This window comes from Mixophyes fleayi, chromosome 5 (genome assembly GCF_038048845.1).
Source record: "Mixophyes fleayi isolate aMixFle1 chromosome 5, aMixFle1.hap1, whole genome shotgun sequence".
Taxonomy (NCBI): Eukaryota; Metazoa; Chordata; class Amphibia; order Anura; family Limnodynastidae; genus Mixophyes; species Mixophyes fleayi.
The window spans coordinates 24,935,199-24,957,386 of NC_134406.1; the positions used below are offsets into that span (position 1 = coordinate 24,935,199).

Consider the following 22,188-nt stretch of genomic DNA (forward strand, 5'->3'; position numbering starts at 1 on the left):
GCACAATGTTACTGGCATTGTCTGACACCACAAATCCCCATGAGAGTCTAAGTGGGGTAAGCCACTGGGAGATAATTTCCCTCATTTTCTCTAATATGTTGGCAGCGTTGTGCCTCTTATTAAAGCCTGTAATGCACAATGTTGCCTGCCTTTGCATGAGCAGCCATTTTGTAGATGCTGCTACTGATGCAGCTGTTGCTGTTGCTGCGGAAGGGGATGCATCTACCCAGTGGGCTGTCACAGTCATATAGTCCTTCGTTTGCCCAGAACCACTTGTCCACATGTCCGTGGTTAAGTGGACAGTGGGTACAACCGCATTTTTAAGAGCACTGAGGACACTTGATCGTACTTCTCTGTACATTTTTGGTATCGCCTGCCTAGTGAAGTGGAATCTCGAGGGGATTTGGTACCGGGGACACAATACCTCCATCAACCCTCTAAATCCCACTCCACTGATGGCGGACACCGGGCGCACGTCTAACACCAACATTGCAGTTACAGCCGCAGTTATACGCTTTGCAATAGGGTGACTACTATCGTATTTGGTGGTCATGGCAAACGACTGTTGGACGGTCAATTGTTTGGTGAAAGACTTAGCGGTCTTACGACTTCCCCTCTGGGAAGATGACCGACTAACAGCAGCAACAGCAGCAGTGGCAGTAGTAGGCGTACCGCTGCAGGATTCCTCGGATGAATCCCGTATTGAGGAGGACTCAGTCTGGCTGGTGACTTGGGCTGCAGGACTGAATCTGATGGAGATTGTGGAGGAAGTTGACGAGGAGGGTGTTGCTGGTGTGTATCCAACTGGACCACGGGATTTAGGTGTCCCTGTACCGATGAGGGTCCTAGCCCCAGTTCCTGAACTAACCACTGAACTATGAAGGTTATTCAGGTGACGTATAAGGGAGGATGTTCCTAGGTGGGCAAGATCCTTACCCCTGCTTATTTGAGCTTTACATAAGCTACATATTGCCATACATTGGTTGTCTGGATTTGGATAAAAATAACTCCAGACCGAAGAGGTGCATTTTTTGGTCTTCTGACCAGGCATGACGATGGGCTTTTTCATCCCATGGACATCAGCTGTTTCCCCCCCTGGTGCCTCATTTACAATAACCACATCACCATCCTCATCATCAAGTTCCTCCACAGCGCCAGCTACATCATCAATAGCCTCCTCCCGAGCCACCTCTTCCCGTACAGTGATGGGAAGGTCAGGCTTGACAACCACCAACACCCTTGGACTCGCCTTGGGGATTTGTGATAATTTCTCTTTAGAAGGCAGAGTTGTTTGCTGTTTTGTTGCTGACAGCATAACTCTCTTCAATTTTTTGTAGGGGGGGGAGGAGGAGGAGGGCTAAGATCCGTGGGTGAAGCTGAACCACTAGTCATGAACACGGGCCAGGGCCTAAGCCGTTCCTTGCCACTCCGTGTCGTAAATGGCATATTGGCAACTTTACGTTTCTCCTCAGATGATTTTAAGTTTCTCTTTTTGCTACTTTTTCTTAACTTGGGCTTTTTGGATTTTACATGCCCGGTACTACGAGATTGGGCATCGGGCTTGGAAGACGACGTTGATGGCATTTCATCGTCTATGTCATGACTAGTGGCAGCAGCTTCAGCATTAGGAGGAAGTGGGTCTTGATCTTTCCCTACTTTATCCTCCAAATTTTTGGTCTCCATTATATGTAGCACAAGATACTGCAGAATGTGTGAACTTGGTAATATTGCAGTACCAATGGACTTATAATGCTGGATTGGTTTTGCAAATTTGGTTATAATTATTATATATTTTTTTTTTTTTTTTAATTTTTTATTTTTTTTTACTTTTTTTTTATTTTTTACAAACTTGGGAATAATGGGGAAATAACTATGCCCTTAGAAGCACAGAGCACAGGACACAGCACCACTGGACTGAACAGGACACGGCACAGGACCCAGCAGCACTACGGAACTCAGCAGGACAGAGCACAGGACACAGCACCACTGGACTGATACTGCAGAATGTGTAAACTTTGTAATATTGCAGTACCACTGGACTTTTACTGCTGAATGTGTGAACTTGGTAATATTGCAGTACCAATGGACTTATAATGCTGGATTGGTTTTGCAAATTTGGTTATAATTATTATATATTTTTTTTTTTTTTAAATTTTTTATTTTTTTTTACTTTTTTTTTTTTTTTTACAAACTTGGGAATAATGGGGAAATAACTATGCCCTTAGAAGCACAGAGCACAGGACACAGCACCACTGGACTGAACAGGACACGGCACAGGACCCAGCAGCACTACGGAACTCAGCAGGACAGAGCACAGGACACAGCACCACTGGACTGATACTGCAGAATGTGTAAACTTTGTAATATTGCAGTACCACTGGACTTTTACTGCTGAATGTGTGAACTTGGTAATATTGCAGTACCAATGGGCTTATACTGCAGGATTGGTTGTGAAAATTTTGTGGTAATTAAAAAATATTAAAGTAGTTTTTGGTATTTTATAAAAAAAACTTTTTTTTATTTTTTTAAACACAGGGGAATATTGGGGAAATAACTATGCCCTTAGAAGCACAGAGCACAGGACACAGCACCACTGGACTGAACAGGACACAGCACAGGACCCAGCAGCACCACTGACCTCAGAAGGACAGAGCACAGCACACAGCACCACTGGACTGATACTGCAGAACACAGCACAGCACAGCACAGCACAGCACAGCACTAAACAGCACAGCACTAAACAGCACAGAACTAAACAGCACAGAACTAAACAGCACAGAACTAAACAGCACAGAACTAAACAGCACAGAACTAAACAGCACAGAGGACCACCTAACACACCCTCCCTCTACCCTGATCAATGCCCGAGTGAAGATGGCGGCGACTAGCGGGGAATTTATAGGATCCGAGTATCGCGAGATCCGACAACGGGATTATGAGTCAGAGCCTCAGTTTCACTTTTGAATTTGGCGCCAATACCCGGATCTGTCTCGGATCCGACTCGGATCCGCAACGTTCGGGTGGGCTCGGATTTCAGAAATCCGAGCGCGCTCATCCCTAGTTTTGATTGGTTACAGGTTGGTCTAAGCCCATCAATGTTCTAATGTACACATGTTCTGATTGGTTACAGGTTGGTCTAAACCCATGAATGTTCTAATGGGCTATAGATTAGCTATCTTTGTCAATCATTTTGTAAGCTGAACCAAGGAAATACATACGATCAATTCACTATAAACCAAAGACATCACTTAGGTACTGTGTGAGATACACAATATGGGTAAACATTGTTTTTGTGTTGAACCAATATTTGAATGCACCCTTTAAAGTCACAAACACTTGTTCAATGAGTTGACTCTCGCAAAGTTCCTATGTAAATTCATTCGACCTTAGTTAATAGATTACATTCTACTGAATTCAGCTTACAAAATGGTCCTTTGTGAGACCCACAGTGTAGGTGTGAATATTATTATTTTTATTGCACCTGCATATTACACAGTACTCCACAAAGAGTATTAATCAATTGCCTCAGTCCCTGCCCCATCGCAGGTTACAGTCATAGTAGCACTGCTGACCACTGTTTTGCCATATAGATCCCAACATTCTAGAACACTCGACTCATTAGTTACCCCCCTTCTAAAGGAAACAAACCTCTAAGTGGAATTGAAAAGCCATTAGAGGTCATGTTAAGTACGCTGTTAATATTTTCACAGCAGTGTTTATGTTTACGATTCATAGGCTACGTCCTTAAATTATTGAGCATAGCGCATAATGGTTTTACAACCGATAATTGCATACAGAATGATTTGAAAACCTTACAAGAGACAGCAATGATACGCATTCAAGTGATGCCAGATTAGAAAAAAAAAAATTGGATTGTCAAATGCCACTGAACACAGCTCGGTGAGTATTTGTGTCTTCAGGCAGCACACTCCAGATTTAAATGTCAATTGATACAACAGTTTATAGTCAACCCACTAGTCTATGGGGCCCAATCTGTTGTACTGAGAAAAGCTTACACCTGCTGCTCAAAACATGGCTGCAAACCTTGTTAAAAAATTTAGCGCTGAGCAAATAAATTATTATATGTCTTCGTCGGGAAGAGCATGTTGTTTGCAATAATGAGATTCCTGTAATCATTAGCACTTATGAAAGCTGAAACAAATAATGTCGAGTGCTCCCTTTAAATTAAACGGTTAGATAAGCCAAATTTGTCATTAACTGTTAAATGCGATGAAATTGCATTCAGCGCTCTTAAGACTTAAGGCTAATTAATATGTAAATGGCCTATTTAACCTTTTTTAAATTGAAACCCATGGGACACTTAATTTCATCGTTGTTAATGTTGGTCCATTGTTAAGCAGACAATTGTTTTACATTGCATTAAACCAGCAATTCAAGATACATTATCAAACGTTTCTAATAAGAATTCAAGAACTGTTCAGACAAAACATAGAATAGAGCACAATGATAAGGACATTTTGAATTCTCTTTAGTCTTTACTTTTTTTTAAAGAATATTGTACTGTATTATTAGTCTTCTTGCTTTTTCCATGGTACAGTACTTTAATTTAGCTACAGGGAGGACAGGAAATATATAGTTATGGCTTACTGAGAATTTAAAGTAACTAATTTAACTAATTTAAGATAAACTCTTCCTAAAGGGCTACTTACTTGCTATACATGTTTACTTAAATGGTTAATCCACTCTAATGTTGCCTAAATAAAATCATAATGATGGGTGCTACAATTTACTAGAATGGCAAATTGCAAATGCGCCTGAAACCACCTGCTTAAAACTCAGAAACACCCCATTGCTACCATTTCACAGAGAGGTTGCTAATGACTGAAGCTCCTTAGCAACATATGTTACCATGGAAACAATTGGTGCAGGGTTTGAGTCTCATTAGGTAACATTATTTTTGAGTAGTACCCTTTAATGCTAAAATTCCTGTTGGTATTACATGTCATACAATATAGCGCATAGAAGATTTCAGGAGAGTAGGGGCTTAGAAAACCTTCTACATTGGTGGCGTTAAAAAGTCCCATCCTCTTAAAGGCATTGGACTACAGTTCGACATTAACCTGGCATTAAAGAGGGCCAAGACTAACCAATCACATGCTTCTGCCGAGAATGCCCATCTCCTTCATGTTTCCCCAGACTTATCTCTGTCAAATACAGCCACTAGGTTTAATGTCAGGGGAAGACCCACCTAGATGTCTAGAATATGAGGTTATGTATCTGGTTCCTGGACAATTTATAGACTGTATACTAGTTCAGCCAACAAAATTGATGCCTCCTCTGATTGTAGATGACAGGTCCGCTTTAATACCCCTATGATCAGGCAAGCAACACACATAGTAAATGACTTGTAACCATATCTCTTAGTTGTTTCTCTGTTCAGCCTGGACAAAGATCTGTCTGTAAACATGGTTGCTACTCTCTAATTATTACGGTTAGTTTTACAGTGTTAAACTTGTGCTCTTCTATATTTGCTAAGACATGGCTGTAGTCGGCTCTGTAATTTGGCGATTTTTCGGAATCGAAAACGAGGCAAAACGTCATCGGATCTCGGATCTCACAAGTTTTGGAATCTATAAATACCGCCCTCCACGGCGATCTAGCGCCATTTGAGAGAGGGACACGGAAGGGGTAAGACATGTCTATGAGTTACAGCTAGTAAATAAACAGCTTTTCTTGATGGAGAGCATAAGGGTACAAGGCTGCTTTCACATCTCACCTTGCTGCAATTTTGGAACAAATGTCGATGTTTTGAAGAAATACGGCACAGAAGACAATTATTTGCAGCTTTACTACTACATACAATTTCCCTATAACATAGAAGGGTTGTATGAAGCCCTGGGAATTCTCTCTGCTGTGACTGCAGCTCTAAAGTAAAATATAAAAGTTAATTATAAAGTCAAATATTACAGTGAATTTCACATGGATTCGAAAATAAAAAAAACAACCCCATAAATTATCTGACCTCAGGGTCATTAGTCATTTCACAGGACCAGTCTTATTTAAAGTAAAAATAAATAAATAAATGAAAAGCCTATAGCCATGTAAATAAATCAATTAAAAATGGGCAGCATACCAGCCAACGATGAACGATTAACTTTCCAAAGCACATTGTATCGTTTGATTTTTAAATCAGACTAAAAATCTTGTTCAATGGTGGAACGATGTTGTTCCAATCCTGCAGTGTGTAAGCACTCAGACCGGCAGTGTCCATAGATCTCCATGGAGTGTGCAGAGTCACCATCTTTTCAGCTGATGGTTATGACAGATCTGAAGGTAATTGTGTAAAACGTGTATAGTGTGTACACATGAATCGCCTGCTGATCAGGACTTTTTTTTTTCCTGTTGTTGGTAAAATCGATAAAGATGTCGTTTCGGGAGAAATTTTCTGTAGAGTACACCCAGCCTTAGTAATGCAATGCTAGCTTTCTAATTTGTCATGCTAATTTAGTCATGTGTAACATTGTTCATTAATGTTATTTTATTTTAACTCAGATGAGCAAGCAAACTCCTTCCCACAAATTAATAAATTACTGCAACCTCGATTCCTGCAACCTTCTGCTCACTGGTCTCCCCCTCTCCCATCTTGCCCAACCCCGCTCCGTTCTCAATGCGGCTGCTCGACTCATCTTTCTCTCACGCCGCTTCTCCTCAACCTCCCCTCTCTACCACGCCCTTCACTGGCTCCCCTTCCCCTACAGGATCCTTTTTTTTAAACTCCTCACCACCCCTTATAAAGCTCTCTGCCAGTCTACTGCCCTACTGCCCCCTATATCTCTAACCTCCTCACCACCTACACTCCGGTCCGCTCCCTGCGCTCGGCCAATGACCGTCGCCTCTTCTCCACTCTGATCACCTCTTCCCACTCTAGAATCCAAGACTTCTCCCGAGCTGCCCCCCTACACTGGAATGACCTCCCTCGTTCCATCCGTCTCTCTCCCAACCTGTGCTCCTTCAAACGGGCACTTAAAACCCACCTGTTCCTTAAAGCCTACCAACCAGCCACCTAACCCTCATCCACTCTTTTCGTTTTCCCTCTCTCCCCTGGCCCCTCTCTTCTCTCCCCCTGCTTCACTGGCTCCCTTTCGTGCCTGTTTTTGTTTCACCCGCCCTTAGGATGTAAGCTCTTATGAGCAGGGCCCCCCCTCCCCTCCTGTCTCCATACCGGTTCTTCTGCTCTGTCTTTACTCCATATGTCTTCCTGGAGTTCCTGAAGCATTGGTACTTTGTGTTTATTGTTCTGTACCTTGTCACCCTGTATAGTCTACTGTTTGTACTGTGTACGGCGCTGCGGAAACCCTGTGGCGCCCAACAAATAAAGGATAATAATAATAATAAATATACAGGTAATTAGACTTTTAACCCTGAATAACTTCTATGCATATCTGTTATTAAATCATTATTGTCAAATAATTTTAAATACCATTACTTACACCCAAACTCATGTTCACGCATAATTGAAATATTTTAAATATTTAAAAATGTTTTCAATTGACTTGAGTTACTTTATTTACCATTATGGAAACAATAGAATTTATCCTGTCAGTATTTCTTACAAATAACAGCATCTTTCTTTGTCAGAAATGTAATTATAAATCCGGTTATGATGAGAGTGTGACAGACTCTTAAAATCTCCTTTCCTTTTGAAATGTTAAAGAATGCTGAAGTTAAAGTATTATTTTACTGTAATAAAGCTGGTATAAGATTTATTTATTTTTCATTAGCTGCCATTTATAGGTGCTTGATGGAGCGGAGTTCGAGTAGGGATCATATAGAGAGGGATATTTCCTGTGAATCTTTACAAATCACTGATAAATTGCCAGAGTCTCCACACAACTTGCTTGGATGACTAAAATCTTCAGTACAATAACTAAACGCCACTGAGAAAATTCCAGTACGTTATTGAAATAAAAGATATTTATCAAACACGTATAATACACGGCTTGAACATATTCCACTAAAACATGACAGATTTGATCCATGACACTCAAATTAATTGCTGAATAAACATCCTGTACAAGCGATATTGGAATTCATTGAACCATTGTCGTTCTCAAGGATTTTGCAGCAAAGTAATTTAAAAAGCAAACTGTAATATAATAAGTATAGGCTTGCTGCTGAATATGAAACTTATTTCATTAAAATGAAGCCCTGTATACTCTATTTCTCAGACATATTTTGATGCTTCATTTCCTGTTATTTTTATGGTACAGTAAAAGCTTTAAGGGTGTTTAGTGTCAAAACTGTGGGCCCAGAGAGCAATAGGCTTTTTGTGATGTCACATAACTACATACTCGCCAACTTTGGCAAGTCAGCCTCCGAGGGGAAGTGGGCGTGTTGGGGCGGGGCTTTGCGGAATGCATCATTAGGCTCTGCCCCCTAATCGGTCATTACCATTGATAGCCTATTACATCTGGGGGAGTGACCACGACGATGCATGATTTGCATCATAAGCCCCACCCCCCGCCACTTAACTATCATTACTAACCAGGAGCCAGGAAGATAGCCTGCTCTCCCGGGAGTCTGAAATAATTTTAGTAGGGGAACACATTTGTTTTTGGGGTTCATTGTGGTAGCATCCTCTATTGGGAGCAGAAGGGCAATTCAGAGTTTCCCTTTTAGAGGGTGGGCACCAGCATACAAATGTATTTAAGTTTTTATTTAGTTTAGTATTTTGTTAAGTTTTTATTTTATTTAAGTTTATTTAAATGAGTATGAACACATTTAAACACACAAAAGTGACCCATGTTACATAAGCAATCAGACTGCCCCTCAATCACAATTAACTTAAGAAATGAAGGAGGTTAAACCAAGCAGTAATTTGGGAGAAATGTGAAAAAGTTTAAACTATTGAAGGGGGTGGCCCTAAAAATATTGTAGGAGGACTTTAAAGAGTTATTTTTCTTTTACATTTTCCACTATGCACATTTACAGCAGGACCTGCAAAGGTTTGTACAGAGTTCCTTTACGAGGGGAAATTTCCTTGCTGTTCACGCAGCAATTAGATGCATTTGCTCAAATGTATTGTGCTCCAGTGTATGTTGTGATTTATAAATGACTATTATAAAGTGATTCATAACTGAAAGTAAGAAAGGTAAAGAATATTGTGTAAGTTGCACTTTAATCAATACTCAAAGAAATATTAATAGGACAAGGAAGAAATATTTGTAAGTTTTATTAGATACATTAATTTTATTGCAAACTATATAATTATTAATAAAACATAACAGTGAATTAAGGAAAACCTATATTTATGGGCAGCACGGTGGCTCAGTGGTTAGCACTTCTGCCTTACAGCACTAGGGTTATGAGTTCAATTCCAGACCATGGCCTTATCTGTGAGGAGTTTGTATGTTCTCCCCTTGTTTCCATGGGTTTCCTCCAGGTGCTCTGGTTTCCTCCCACACTCCAAAAACATACTGGTAGATTAATTGGCTGCTAACAAATTGATCCTTGTTTGTCTGTGTGTGTGTGTGTGTGTGTGTTAGGGAATTTAGACTGTAAGCTCCAATGGGGCAGGGACTGATGTGAATAAGTTCTCTGCACAGCGCTGTGGAATTAGTGGCGCTATATAAATAGCTGATGAACAGTTGAAACTACAACTACCAGGAGACCAGTCAACATTGGTTAATGGGAAATTTACTGAGGTTTTGCATGTGTTTTAAAAACCACCACACATCAGATGCAGTTTCCAGATCAGATACGGAGGGTTTATCACCTGTTGGGCAAAAATGTAAAGTGGATTGGTTGCAGGGTCAGGCTGGGGGGCAAGGGGGCATCTGGCCCCCGGGCCAATCCCATAATGGGCTACCTTGTGCTGAGTCACCGGGCCACCTGCATTTTTTCCTTTAAAATAGGATGCTGAGATGAGTCTTGCCCCGCGGGCTAAAATTTGCCAACCCTCCCCTGATTGGTTGATTCATAAAAATGGACAGGGCCAATCCTTTCACAGCAACTACTATGCCTCAGTTTTTTGACCTGCATAAGATACCATCAGCCAGACCACTGTTCTTGAGTTGATTGAGGTGCTTCAGCTGTTTGTAATGGAGGTGAGAGGGTATACTGCTTAACAGAGATGCAGGGTAATGTCAGATGTTAACTATGAAAGTAAACTACATGACTCTGTGTTACCCTGAGGATTCCTATTTTGGGGTTTATTAGGTTATTTTGCTCTACTTTTTGTTTTTAATAATGCTTGGAGTTGCAAGCAAAAATTTGTGGCTAAAAGCCCTATTTTCAGCATACTTGCTTACATTTGAGATCTCCCCTCCAGGAGGGGAGATCTCACTGCCGTGTCCTGGGGGCGTGGCATTGCGAATCGCGTCATTAGTCCTAGCCCCCTGTGCAAAACCACAGCGTGTTTGGCCTATTGCAGCAGGGGGAGTGGCCAGGAAGTGGGCAGAATGCGGGAGGCTGCCCTGCTCTGCCAGAATTCCAGGAGAACTCCCAGAATTTCGGGAGTCTCCTGGACATTCCGGAGAGTAGGCAACTATGATTTTCACTTGCGATCAGTAACGCAATTAATTGAATCCTCCACTGTTTTAGTCTATGTCTGTGTGTTAAGAAACATATTTCTTAATTTAAAACTTGTGAAGTGTACCACCACCTATATATATGATTGTTGCTTAGTAAGGGCTGTATGTTTGTTCTGTGTTCGGTAGTCAACAGTAACACTTGTGTATATAAGTCGCCATTCATTTAATATACTTTATATAAATATTTAGATGCCACAAATTTCTGCACCTCGTATGAAAGCACCTCCTTATAATTTTACTAGGGGGTTCAATATTCCAGTTTTACCTTTTAAAAAACTGTTGTTTTAGGTGTGGCATGTTAATTATAACAGTGCCACATAGTAATTTGTACATTTAATGATTTGTACTAGTAAATAAATGTACACCTAAACACATTACATATCTAACTTTGATGTGTGTAGTTTCTTATTGTTAGTATGTTATACATTTAAATATAACAACTGAATTTTCAAGCTATTGTATTGAATGTTTACTAAATATGCAAAATAGCTGGTTTTGACATGGTCTGTTAATGATTATAGCTTTTAAATTTTAGACATATTTCTTTGCAATGTCATGTGGGTTTCTTAAAAAACTTTCCTTAAATTGATTATCTTACAAAAGCATGCTACAGGCTTCCCGTGCCTGGCACATAAGATTATATATAATTTAGTCTCAATTGTCATGCCTAAACAAAACATGTTTTTTTGTTCATTTTTAAATGTATTTTGTCACATTTGGCTATATGCAATATATTCCAATGTGTTCTATATTATATTTTTTATATGAAATAATAATAATAGTAATAATAAATAAATAAATAATAATAAATCACATCTAATTTTGAATACATACAGTAGAGATTGGCTATGTAGCTATTTACAGACGTAAGGCACCCATACACACTACAATTTGTTTTACAGACAATTTGGCATTTCCCAACGTGTGACGCTTCATATATACCACCAGAAATGTTCTCATGTGATTGTGAACAGAAAAAGACCAAACTCAATGTAATTAACATGTTGAATACATTAGTTACCTTTTTCACCACATTATATTTTCTGTCAACTGATAAAAATAGATTAAACTTATTTTCAAGTTGTTATTTGCTAAAAATAATTGTTTGTTTTTTAATTGTGTTTTAGTTGCATTTTAGACAATTTTGTCCTGAAGAAAAATTCTTCCGTTCAGGTTAAGCTTCCTGATCTGATTCATCGGCCAGAAAAGGATGATATTACTAAAAACTCAAATTTTGCTGAAATGTTTTGCTTATCTTTAATAGCAGCGGATACATGATGACATTACTCTATTAAATACACAACCTTGAATCTTGTACCTGGATCTTGGAAATGCTTGTCAAATGTATTAAATACATATATCATATTTTTCAGACCAGAAGATACTAAATGGGTTTAAGGCAGTGTTTCTTATCTCCAGTCATGCACCCCCAGCAGATCATGATTTGAGGATTTCTGTCTGTGGAAACAGGTCAGGGGGAGAGAATTAATCCAAAAGACCGGTGTAAGAGTTGCAATGGTCGAAAGATTGTCATAGAGAAGAAGATTCTTGAAGTACAAGTCACCTGTAAGAAATCCTAAAAACATTGTTGTGTGGTGGGCGAGGACTGGAGTACAGTAACACCGGTCTAAAGGACTATACCTGACAATGTTTTGTAGCTCCCCTGTGGATATTCCGTGACAGAAGGTCCAGGTGAGGTGTGATGCCATGAATCCCACCTTCATGGCCTCGTCCTCTACTGCGCAAGACTGAGATGCGCGTAATCAAGAACAGGGAGGGTTCTGGGAGAGTAGGCAAGTATGACTACAGTATTACAATCCTGATTGGCAGAGGGTCCGATCTGAAAGCAAGGGAGAAGTTGGAACTAGTATCTATGAAGTGCTTCTTGCACCCTCACTTGCTGCAGGGTTCAGTTGCTGTCAGCTGCTCAAAAAATGCAATGAAATCACATCAATTCCTTGCACTCTCCAATCATTCAATCCTAGTGGAAGACTAAGTTTACATGCTGCATATATCAGTGTGTCTCTTCATTGCGTTGCAGAGTTTGGGTCCTTTGTATATGCGGGTGAGTTTTTCATCGCATCGAAACTTGGCACCAAATGAAGTTGAAAGCAGCACTGAATAGTTGGTGGCAGCAGCCATGTTGGTCTATCCGCTAACATCACCGCACACCTCCAATTCAGGGGTGAAACGCACAATCATCAGGCCCTATAGCAAAATTTGGGGGGTGAGAGGGGAGAAGTTGCTGGTCTATCCGCTCCGGAGAACTCCGCTCTGCTCTGCTCTTCTGGTCATGCACGGAAGACAACGTATCGGCAGTGAAACCCTGATTGGGCTTTCAGTTCCACTAAAAATATATATATATATATATTAGAGAAATAAATAACCTTTAAACAATGAAAAATAATTTTCATCTGTTATCTGCTTAAGAGCTGTAGTGTTAGTGCGAGTTCTGCCGTGATACTTGTTATATAGCCTTCCTCATGTAGAGGCATGGGGAAGCCACTGTCATTTAAAGATGGCGCAGGCAAACATTAGCGATAGCAGAGTTATCCCCGACTGTAACCCTTTCATGTAAACGGTGAAGTAAGAGAACGCTTGTTTTTGCCGGCAATGAGGCTTTTTGGTCTTTAACATATCAGCTCCTAAAGGGGAGATAGAGAGGTGCCCCTATATAGATAAATCTGAGGCGACAAGACTGATTTTATATCTCTGTTTATCACAGAGATATACAATAAATTATTACCATCATCATCATTTATTTATATAGTGCCACTGATTCCGCAGCAGTGTACAGAGAACTTACTCACATCAGTCCCTGCCCCATTGGGGCTTACAGTCTAAATTCCCTAACACACACACACACACACACACACAGACAGACACAAAGACTAGGATCAATTTTGTTAGCAGCCAATTAACCTACTAGTATGTTTTTGGAGTGTGGGAGGAAACTGGAGCACCTGGAAGAAACCCACGCAAACACGGGGAGAACATACAAACTCCACACAGATAGGGCCATGGTCGGGAATTGAACTCATGACCCCAGTGCTGTGAGGCACTTACCCACAATTTACTTACAAAATATCTCCGGGGCAGTTGAGTGATACTTACTTAGGTCCTTGCCAGGCCATTATCCAGGGATATGCACAAGTGACCTTGCTCACGCATGCACAGTGCAACGTTAAGTCTGGACTTGGGCAAAGTAACAAAGTAATCCCCATCCTGAGATAGCGATAGAAGAAGAAGAAGGATTGTGCTGGTACACGGACCATCAAGATCCTTATTAATACACATTTTTGCCAGAGATAGGGCTTTACTCATTTTAATTAGTAGACTTATAGAAGATAGAGGTAGACAAAAGGAGAGAGGATATTAAGAGGGATAACAGATGGAGATTGTAGAGGGAAAAGAGAAAGATACTAATGCTAACGAGGGCAGAAAGAGGAGAGGGCAGAAGTTGCTGGTCCTTCCACTGCATTGTTGCATGGTTGCATTGTTGTTTAGCCATATATTTATTTATTACGAATTTGTATTATAAATTGTTTTATATCTGATTAATAAATATTTAGGAATTAATGTATAAATGATTAAGAAAGTTTGTTTGTGAAAAAGAGGGTAATTCACATAGCCACCCTGATACCACTAAACAGACACCAGGGGGTAAATGTATCAAGCTGAGAGTTCTCCGGCGGCTTTGAAAAGCCAATCAGATTATAGCTATCATTTATGTAGTACATTCTACAAAATGACAGCTAGAATCTGATTGGTTGCTATAGGCAACATCTCCACTTTTCAAACCCCGTTGGAAATCTCTCAGCTTGATACATTTACCCCCTGGATTAACTGATAGTAGCTCTCAGGTGTTTTCAGATGTCATATTATTTTATGATTCCTGATTGGTGCAAAAAGGTTTATAAGTAAAGCTCTGCATGATGATTGCTATCTCTGAAGAAGCCACAATTCATTGTGGAGAAACTGGTCAGATTGTTTTATCAACAAATTTTATGACAAATTGGAATCTGGAAATACTTCACTAACTGATTGATGGACGTCTAAACTAAAGTGCTGCTACTATCTACCCACTTTCTGTTCCAAATGGACTAACAATTTGAATACTGAAGTGCCCAGAGACTATCTGGAAACAAACAGATATTTCGTTATGTGGTGTGTTTGACAATTACAGATGCCCGCCTGCTGGGTAATCAGCTGATTGCAGGTAATTCAGGACTCGTGATTAATAGTGGCTCATTGGTATTGGACATCAGAAGGACCCGGATAAAACCAAGGTCCCGGATTTATCTTTGAAAGGCGTGGGTTTTAACACCTATGCAGTACAAACATTTGTTTACAGCTGATCACTGAAAAGTTTGTGGAAGATTCTGTATAAAAACTACATTTTCAATATCGCAGTAATAAGTTGTACTGTGCACCACCAATGATCGTATGTATTGTAAGAATTTGATAACCAGGTACCTGATAAGGACAAAATAAAGGAAAATATCAAATATTTATTAGACACAAAACAGACTTATAAGCTGCTTTGTCTATTTATGTTATATGTTTTAACTCCAGGGGGTAAATGTATCATACTCCGGTTTGTACAAGTCGCCGGAAATCGGCGAGATGACAGCTAAAATTTAAAGCGGCGCTGCCTTGTAAAGGGAAACTTTAAATTTTAGCTGTCATCTCGCCGATTTCCGGCCACTTGTACAAACCAGAGTATGATACATTTATCCCCAGATTTCATAATAATGTTCTTTAATATGGTTTATTTGATTTTTTTTGTTTTTAATAAAACTTTTTTAATATTCTGTTGATTGGTTGATAAGTACTGAAAAGAAAGTATTTTGCGCTCCTACTGTTCTATAAATTATATTGTATTAGGAATTGGAAGCACATCAATTCTCTAGGTAAAATTTAAAACGGCAATGTCTTAAAGGGCAAGTTTTGCCCTTAAAGACATTGCCGTTTTAAATTTAGATGTCAAACTCGTCGATGCAGAAATCGGAGCTTAATACATTTACCCCCTAAAGTCTTTTCCTGGTGTATGTGTATGTATTTAGGTTTCTGCAAGCCTGTATTTATCCTGAACTATATTTTTCTAATTGCGTGCCTCTAATATCTTCTGTCTATATTTTGTGGGTAAGTTCTAAAAAAATATATAGTAGAGAAAAAAATTAAACATTTCTAAAACAGGCTTAATAATTTAAACATGAAAAAGGCAATAACACATCGCAATGTACAACTAACAAAATGTAATATGTCTTTTTTTTCTTAGAGATTAAAAGAACTGAAACAAAGAGAATTTGCTCGAAATGTGGCTTCAAAGTCTTGGAAAGATGAAAAAAAGCAGGAAAAAGCACTCAAGCGGCTCCATCAGCTCGCAGAGCTACGCAAGCAGCCAGACTGGTGAGCTTTCAAATCAGGAGGCTTTGAATACGATGCTGCTGAAAGCTCTATAAAACAATGTCGCTTGATTGCAGCTTTTTTGTACATTTTTTTTTCTTGCACTTATGGGATAATTAAGTTATGTCACAAGTAATTTTCATACAGACTAAGTGACATAACATGATTTAGCTCAATTTATCCTTTGCAATTAAAGCTGCATTCACAAACGCTATAAAAAAATGGGGAGAGGCTGGGTAGAGATTATAGAAATAGTGTCTTCAAAGTTCTAAATATATTAGATGTTATTCTACTACCAATGGAAATGTAACTCTCTTAATGCCATTAATGTAAATTCTGCCTCCGGCCTGTGCCACACTTGACGTTAGCCACAGCTTACAACTTCAGTGATAGGGGAAACATGTGGTTAATATGCACGGTGGCTCAGTGGTTAGCACTTCTGCCCCACAGCACTGGGGTCATGAGTTCAATTCCCAACCATGGCCTTATCTGTGTGGAGTTTGTATGTTCTCCCCGTGTTTGCGTGGGTTTCCTCCAGGTGCTCCGGTTTCCTCCCACACTCCCAAAACATACTGGTAGGTTAATTGGCTGCTAACAAAATTGACCCTAGTCTCTCCCTCTCTGTCTGTGTGTATGTCTGTGTGTATGTTAGGGAACTTAGACTGTAAGCTCTGGGGGAGGGACTGATGTGAGTGAGTTCTCTGTACAGCGCTGCGGAATCAGTGGCGCTATATAAATCAATGGTGATGATGATGATGATGATGAGGAATAGGGTTAAATTGTCCTCCTGGATAAATGAAACATTATGGGTATGTGATCTTGTAGAGATTGTAATCCCTTGAGTCATAATGGTGCTCAGTGACTGTTTCAGAGATGACAAGTAGCTGTCACCTCTTCATAGGCAAAGGTTTCCTAGTGCCTGGAAACCCCCCTCCAAGTCTGGGGCACTCTATAATTGAGGTGGCTGGACCCTGCTCCTGCTTCACACAGCACTGCTTGAAAAAGGAGAGCTGTGTGCCCCTAACAGTAGTGCAGGCAGCATTGCCCATGTATATGATGGGGATAGGAAGAGTTGGGGAGCAGCCAAGCACTGTTTAAAATTATAGCCACGCCCCCATGCATGCTGGTCATGCCCACTGGCGGCGTGGTGTGGAAACCCCCCTCTACAAATCCTGCATTTGCCCTGCTCTTGGATAGGAGCTATTAAATACACTTACCTCACACCTCTCTTAAACTTATGATTGACTATGGTCTTAGGACCCGTTCCTCCTTCATGCTGCTCCTCCATCTACTCACTGTCTGCAGCTACATACAGGTAGTGTACAGCCGTGAGCAATATGCAGACAACCAGGAAAATATCCTCCGTAACTTTAAGTCCATAGACATGCTAGTTAGCCAGTGTGTTACCTCCACTATCAGTTGTCCGCTCCACTGATGTACTTCTGATCATGTCATCTCCGTTCTCCCCATTCTGCACTCTTTCTTATCTAACCATTGAGTAAACCCCTCTGCTGTTCTCTTCAGCTCTCCTCTTTTCTTTTTCCCGTTTGCTGTCCCTGGCTTATCCCTCAGCTGTGCTCTGAAATTTCCTCTTCCTCTGTGTTAACCGCATACAAGCCCAACTCTCCTGGAATGTCTGGGAGACTCTTGAATTCCGATGTAGGTCTCCCAGACGAGCAGGTGATTCTCCCGCATCCAGCCCACTTCCTAGTAAAGTAGGCAGGATGGGAGCCAAAATGACGCAGTTCGCCATGACCAGCGCCCCCTCTCCCCTCTCGTCCTCCCACCACGCCCCTCTCCCGGAGTACAAAAACTCAATGCTGGCAAGTATGGCAAGTATGGTTAATCGTCTGCTGTACCCCTCTCCCCTCTACTGTCTACTTTTCACCTATGTGTTAACCCCCTCCTGCTCTTCTCCTTGTATTAATCCCTTTTACTCTCCTGTCAGCTCTACTACTGCTGCATATGCTCTTCTCTCCCCTGTATATTAACCATTGTTCTATATGCCCTGCTCACCCCCAGTGTCTTTTCCCTGCAGAGACACCTGTGTATAGTTTTAGGGGTCTCAGGCTCTGTAGCTGTAGGGTTCCCTGTTCAGTGTGGCTGCCAGTGGTCTCTGTAATGTGGCTGCTTCTCATGCAGGTTACCGGCAGCTCTTGTGGTATTAAACCTCCTGATGTCATTAGTCGGTGCTTTTGCATAGAATGCAGAGTCTATGAATATTAAACTTGCCTGCCTTTCCCCTAAAATACTTCTCCATTTAGCCTCGTGTATGGCTTAAATTAATCGTGAGAGTGAGGGGACACAGAAACTGTGTTCATTAGATATGTACTTGTGTGTGTTTGAAGCTTTTTTACAGATTGGACAAAGAGCGCCTAGAAATGTGCATCTGAACTGAAAGGTGCACAATGCATCCCATTAAAACTAGAAGTTTTGTGGAGCGGAAATAGCTGTGAGTCCTCAGCATAGGAGCACCCCTAAAAATATACCCTCTAAATCGCATTATCTCACGTCATTAATCTCACTCAGCAAAATGAATCCTAACTAGCTCCACAAAATTGACTCAGCAAGGAACATCCTCACCTCTCCCATCTTCTCATATTTATGGTGTATTATTATTCTATGTTATTACAGATCTTCTGAGTACAGCTGGTATTCTATTACATGTCTGCTTCTTTCACCATTTCTCTGTAGATAGATCATTGTCTCTGTAGAGGAATGTGTTCAGCTTCTCTGCTGTGGGTGGAATTAGATTTATCCTAACTCTCCAATTTAGAGGAGGGTAAGAAATCTTATGGGTAAATTTATTAAACCTTTTAAAAAGGAAATGTGGATGTGTTGCCCATAGCAACAATTCTGGCTAGATTCTAGCTAATTATTTTCTAGAATTCTATGAGCAACACCTCCGCTTTTCCTTTTAAGAAGGGTTGATAAAATGACCCATTAGTTACCACACAGATAGGGCCACTCCTCACATCTTGCACACGGAAGGGGAGGTTGAAAGAACGAGTGCGGGGGATGTAACGATACAATTCACATTATCATACCCCAGCCTGCTGCCATGCAATAACTCAATTGATTCATAGAGAAGTGGGAGGCGGGGTTATGATGATGCAAGTCGTGTCATCAGGATCCGCATAATCAAAGCTCTTCCCCGTCCTCTCTACAAGAAGGTGAGGCAGAATCTTGGAGGTGACCCACTCTCCCGCTAGTGTCGGAGAACTACCTGAAATTCTGGAGTCCCGGACATTACTATTATGATCTGGAGGTACTACTGAGATTGTAGTATATATTTGCAGACATAATGCCATTCAATTACTAAGAAGGTTTATCAGTAGGCCTTATCTGAGGGTGGCAAACCACAATATACTGTGATTGATTTTACCACATTATCTGTGCTGATATGATTAATAAAATCTTTGGCTGTTGTGACACTCTACATCGCTGTTATATAAATGCTGACAAAGCCTCAGCTATTGAGGGATGTTATAAATCACTGTGTGTTTTACCGAACAATTGGAAGAGGAGTCAAAAGTGGGTGAAATAATGATGACGCTAACTATGAATTATTGTAGAGCCACAATATTGCTGGAGCCAAAGTCACAGAAGTACAGATAAATTCTAAACTTTAAGCAAGAATTTAGAGTACACAGATTACAGATTACAAATCCTATTGATACCCCAGTTGTAAGTGTATGCAAAAATAAAGGGTAGATATGTCCAATTCTTAAGAAAAGGACTATAACGGATTAGTATAATCTGCCTCGGATATCGGAAGCTCAAGATGCCAAGAGATGGACTTGCAGATTCTCGCTTTTGGACCCTAACGCTAACCCTGGGGCTAACATGAAGTCTCCATAAGCCCAGAGGGTCAAAGGAAAACAGCATTTATCAGTCCACACGGATTCTACCAGTTTACCCCAATATAATACACAATATATGGCTGAGTCTGCGCAAATACTTGCCGGCTGCCTCCTATTATTCCTACATACAATCCACCTACGTATGAAGAAAATAACAATGATATACAATATGGAAAATAGGCACGGCGCTGGCAATTTGCAAAAAAGAGAGATGTCCGGCACTCATAGGGCAGATTAGGAACCTTAAAATACCATAACTTCACAATGTATAATACTCAATTCCCAAATTATGTGGATTGTCCTCCTTTGGAATAACACTTGTACAGTTCTGAATGTCCAAAATAGAGGAGATGACCTCTTATTCCTCCAAAAGTTCAATCTTAAAAAGACGCTCCACCCCGTAATTGCATGGGTTTTATACATAAAAATCACAAATAAAAAAAACCACATCATACTGTGATCTTTAGAATGAAAAATAAGGGGGGCTACATATACCGATGAGCCCTAATGTGTGTGGCCTAATAACTAATTGAACACCATGTGAAATAAATGAAATCCCCTTAGGGTACAAACTTACAGGAAAGAGATCTCTCAAGATAGCCGTATAAGCTTAGGGATATATTAAAGCACTTCTCCTGTCAGATTATGTCCATCGTCTTGGTATGCAGTCTTGCGATGAATACCAAAAAGAAAGGAATAGATTCCAACGATAGTGTATTATCCCAATATAAAAATATTTTAATACAAACGTAGCGCAGTAAAAACATTCAGAACTTTCTCTTTCCTCATATAAAAACAACAGCAGTGCACATCCTCTGTGAGGTTGGACTCTTATCCCGTTCAGGATATTTACAGGCACGTAGAAATAGTCTTTATTCCTTCTCATATGATCAGGAGCCGGTTGAGTACTTCCACATGCCGCTGATATCGGGACCGCGTCTAAACACTCCCAAGTGAGTGCACCTTTGTTCGTAACCGCCCCCTGCCAACGCGTTTCAATTTCATAAATCTTTATCAAGGCATTGCCTTACCCCAATGCCTGAAGGGGGAAGCCTATGGCTTATATTACCCAAAATCTGTCTCCAAGGAACTAGAACTGTTAAATATGCATAGATCACCTAGGGTACATGTGGAGCTTCAGTTACAATTCAATGTTCAATGAAATGTGTTTTGGGCGATCTAATGTGAGCATGGACTCCAAGCTAGAAGATGAGGAAGAGAGGAAACTTAGAGCCATTGATAGCTTGAAAGAAGAGGAGCTGAATCTTTTTAGTCATAAATGTAAATGTGCCTGAACATCTGTCAATTAGTGGCTCATATTGTCTCCATAGAAGGAATAGCTACTCATCTAGCCAAAGTAGAGGCAGTGATCAGTTGACCTCATTCTGCAATCCTGACTAAGTTAAGATAATTCCTTGACTTCTGTTGATACTACAGGCAAGTTACAGAAGAATAGTCCAAATAAGTCCAACCACTCCATAAATTGCTCAAGGTGGAGTCTTGAAACAGCTGAGACTCCTCTTTAACTATTAAGTCTCTATTTGGTGCCAAATACTGCTTGATAAGTAACCTTTAATACACTGAAGGAGGTTGGAGGCTCCTATTCTGGCTTATGCGAACCCTATCAAGCCATAAATCCTTCATGTAGATGCATGCTATGATGGACTAGGAGGATTTCCCCATCAAGAGTATCCTGAAGGACAAAGGCCCATGGTTTACATTAGCCAATGTTTGGCTACAATTGAGAAGGACTATCGAGTATATAATTTGGAACTTTGGGTATTTAAGAGCAACACCTTTAATCCTTAGAAGTCACAGAATAAAATAAAGGGTATATTTCATGTATTAAATGTAACTTAGGGAAGTATAAAGTAAAAGTATAAATGCATCATTTATAATTAATTCCCATTAATTCAAACTATATTTACTTGACTATCACTTCGAAAGAGATGTAATTAAGAGACAAGTGTATGTTAATTATATACAGGTAAATATGAAAGTAGCATCACTTCATTGCATTATAATTACATTTCTCATTTCAAAAGCCAAAAATATACTTTTCAGAATGAAGTGTAATTTCCCTTCATAAACAAACACATCTTGACAGCTATAATTAAGCAGGTAATAATAATAGAAGAGTTAATCACTTTACATAGACCACATATCAAGAATAAATGCTCATAACGGTGACCCTTGTAATGCCACTAATTACCTGCTTTTACTCAACTGTGTTTTGCCAGATGTTTTTCTTAAACTTTATTTGTTTTTTTCTTCTTTGTGTGATTTTTTTATCATGTGAAGCCATACCTGGTAATATTTTTGCAATAGAACAGAGATAAATGTGTCGCTCATTATATGACTAT

General features: G+C 40.1%; 1 protein-coding gene across 1 annotated transcript in view; it reads left to right on the forward strand.

The window, feature by feature from the left end:
- The window catches only part of ZNF804B (zinc finger protein 804B), a 282,831-nt gene that overhangs the window by 254,963 nt on the left and 5,680 nt on the right, over positions 1–22,188 (forward strand). Inside the window, exon 3 of the mRNA XM_075211857.1 lies at positions 15,835–15,965. Coding sequence (XP_075067958.1) covers positions 15,835–15,965 — 131 coding nt within the window. The remainder of the gene's footprint in view (positions 1–15,834; positions 15,966–22,188) is intronic.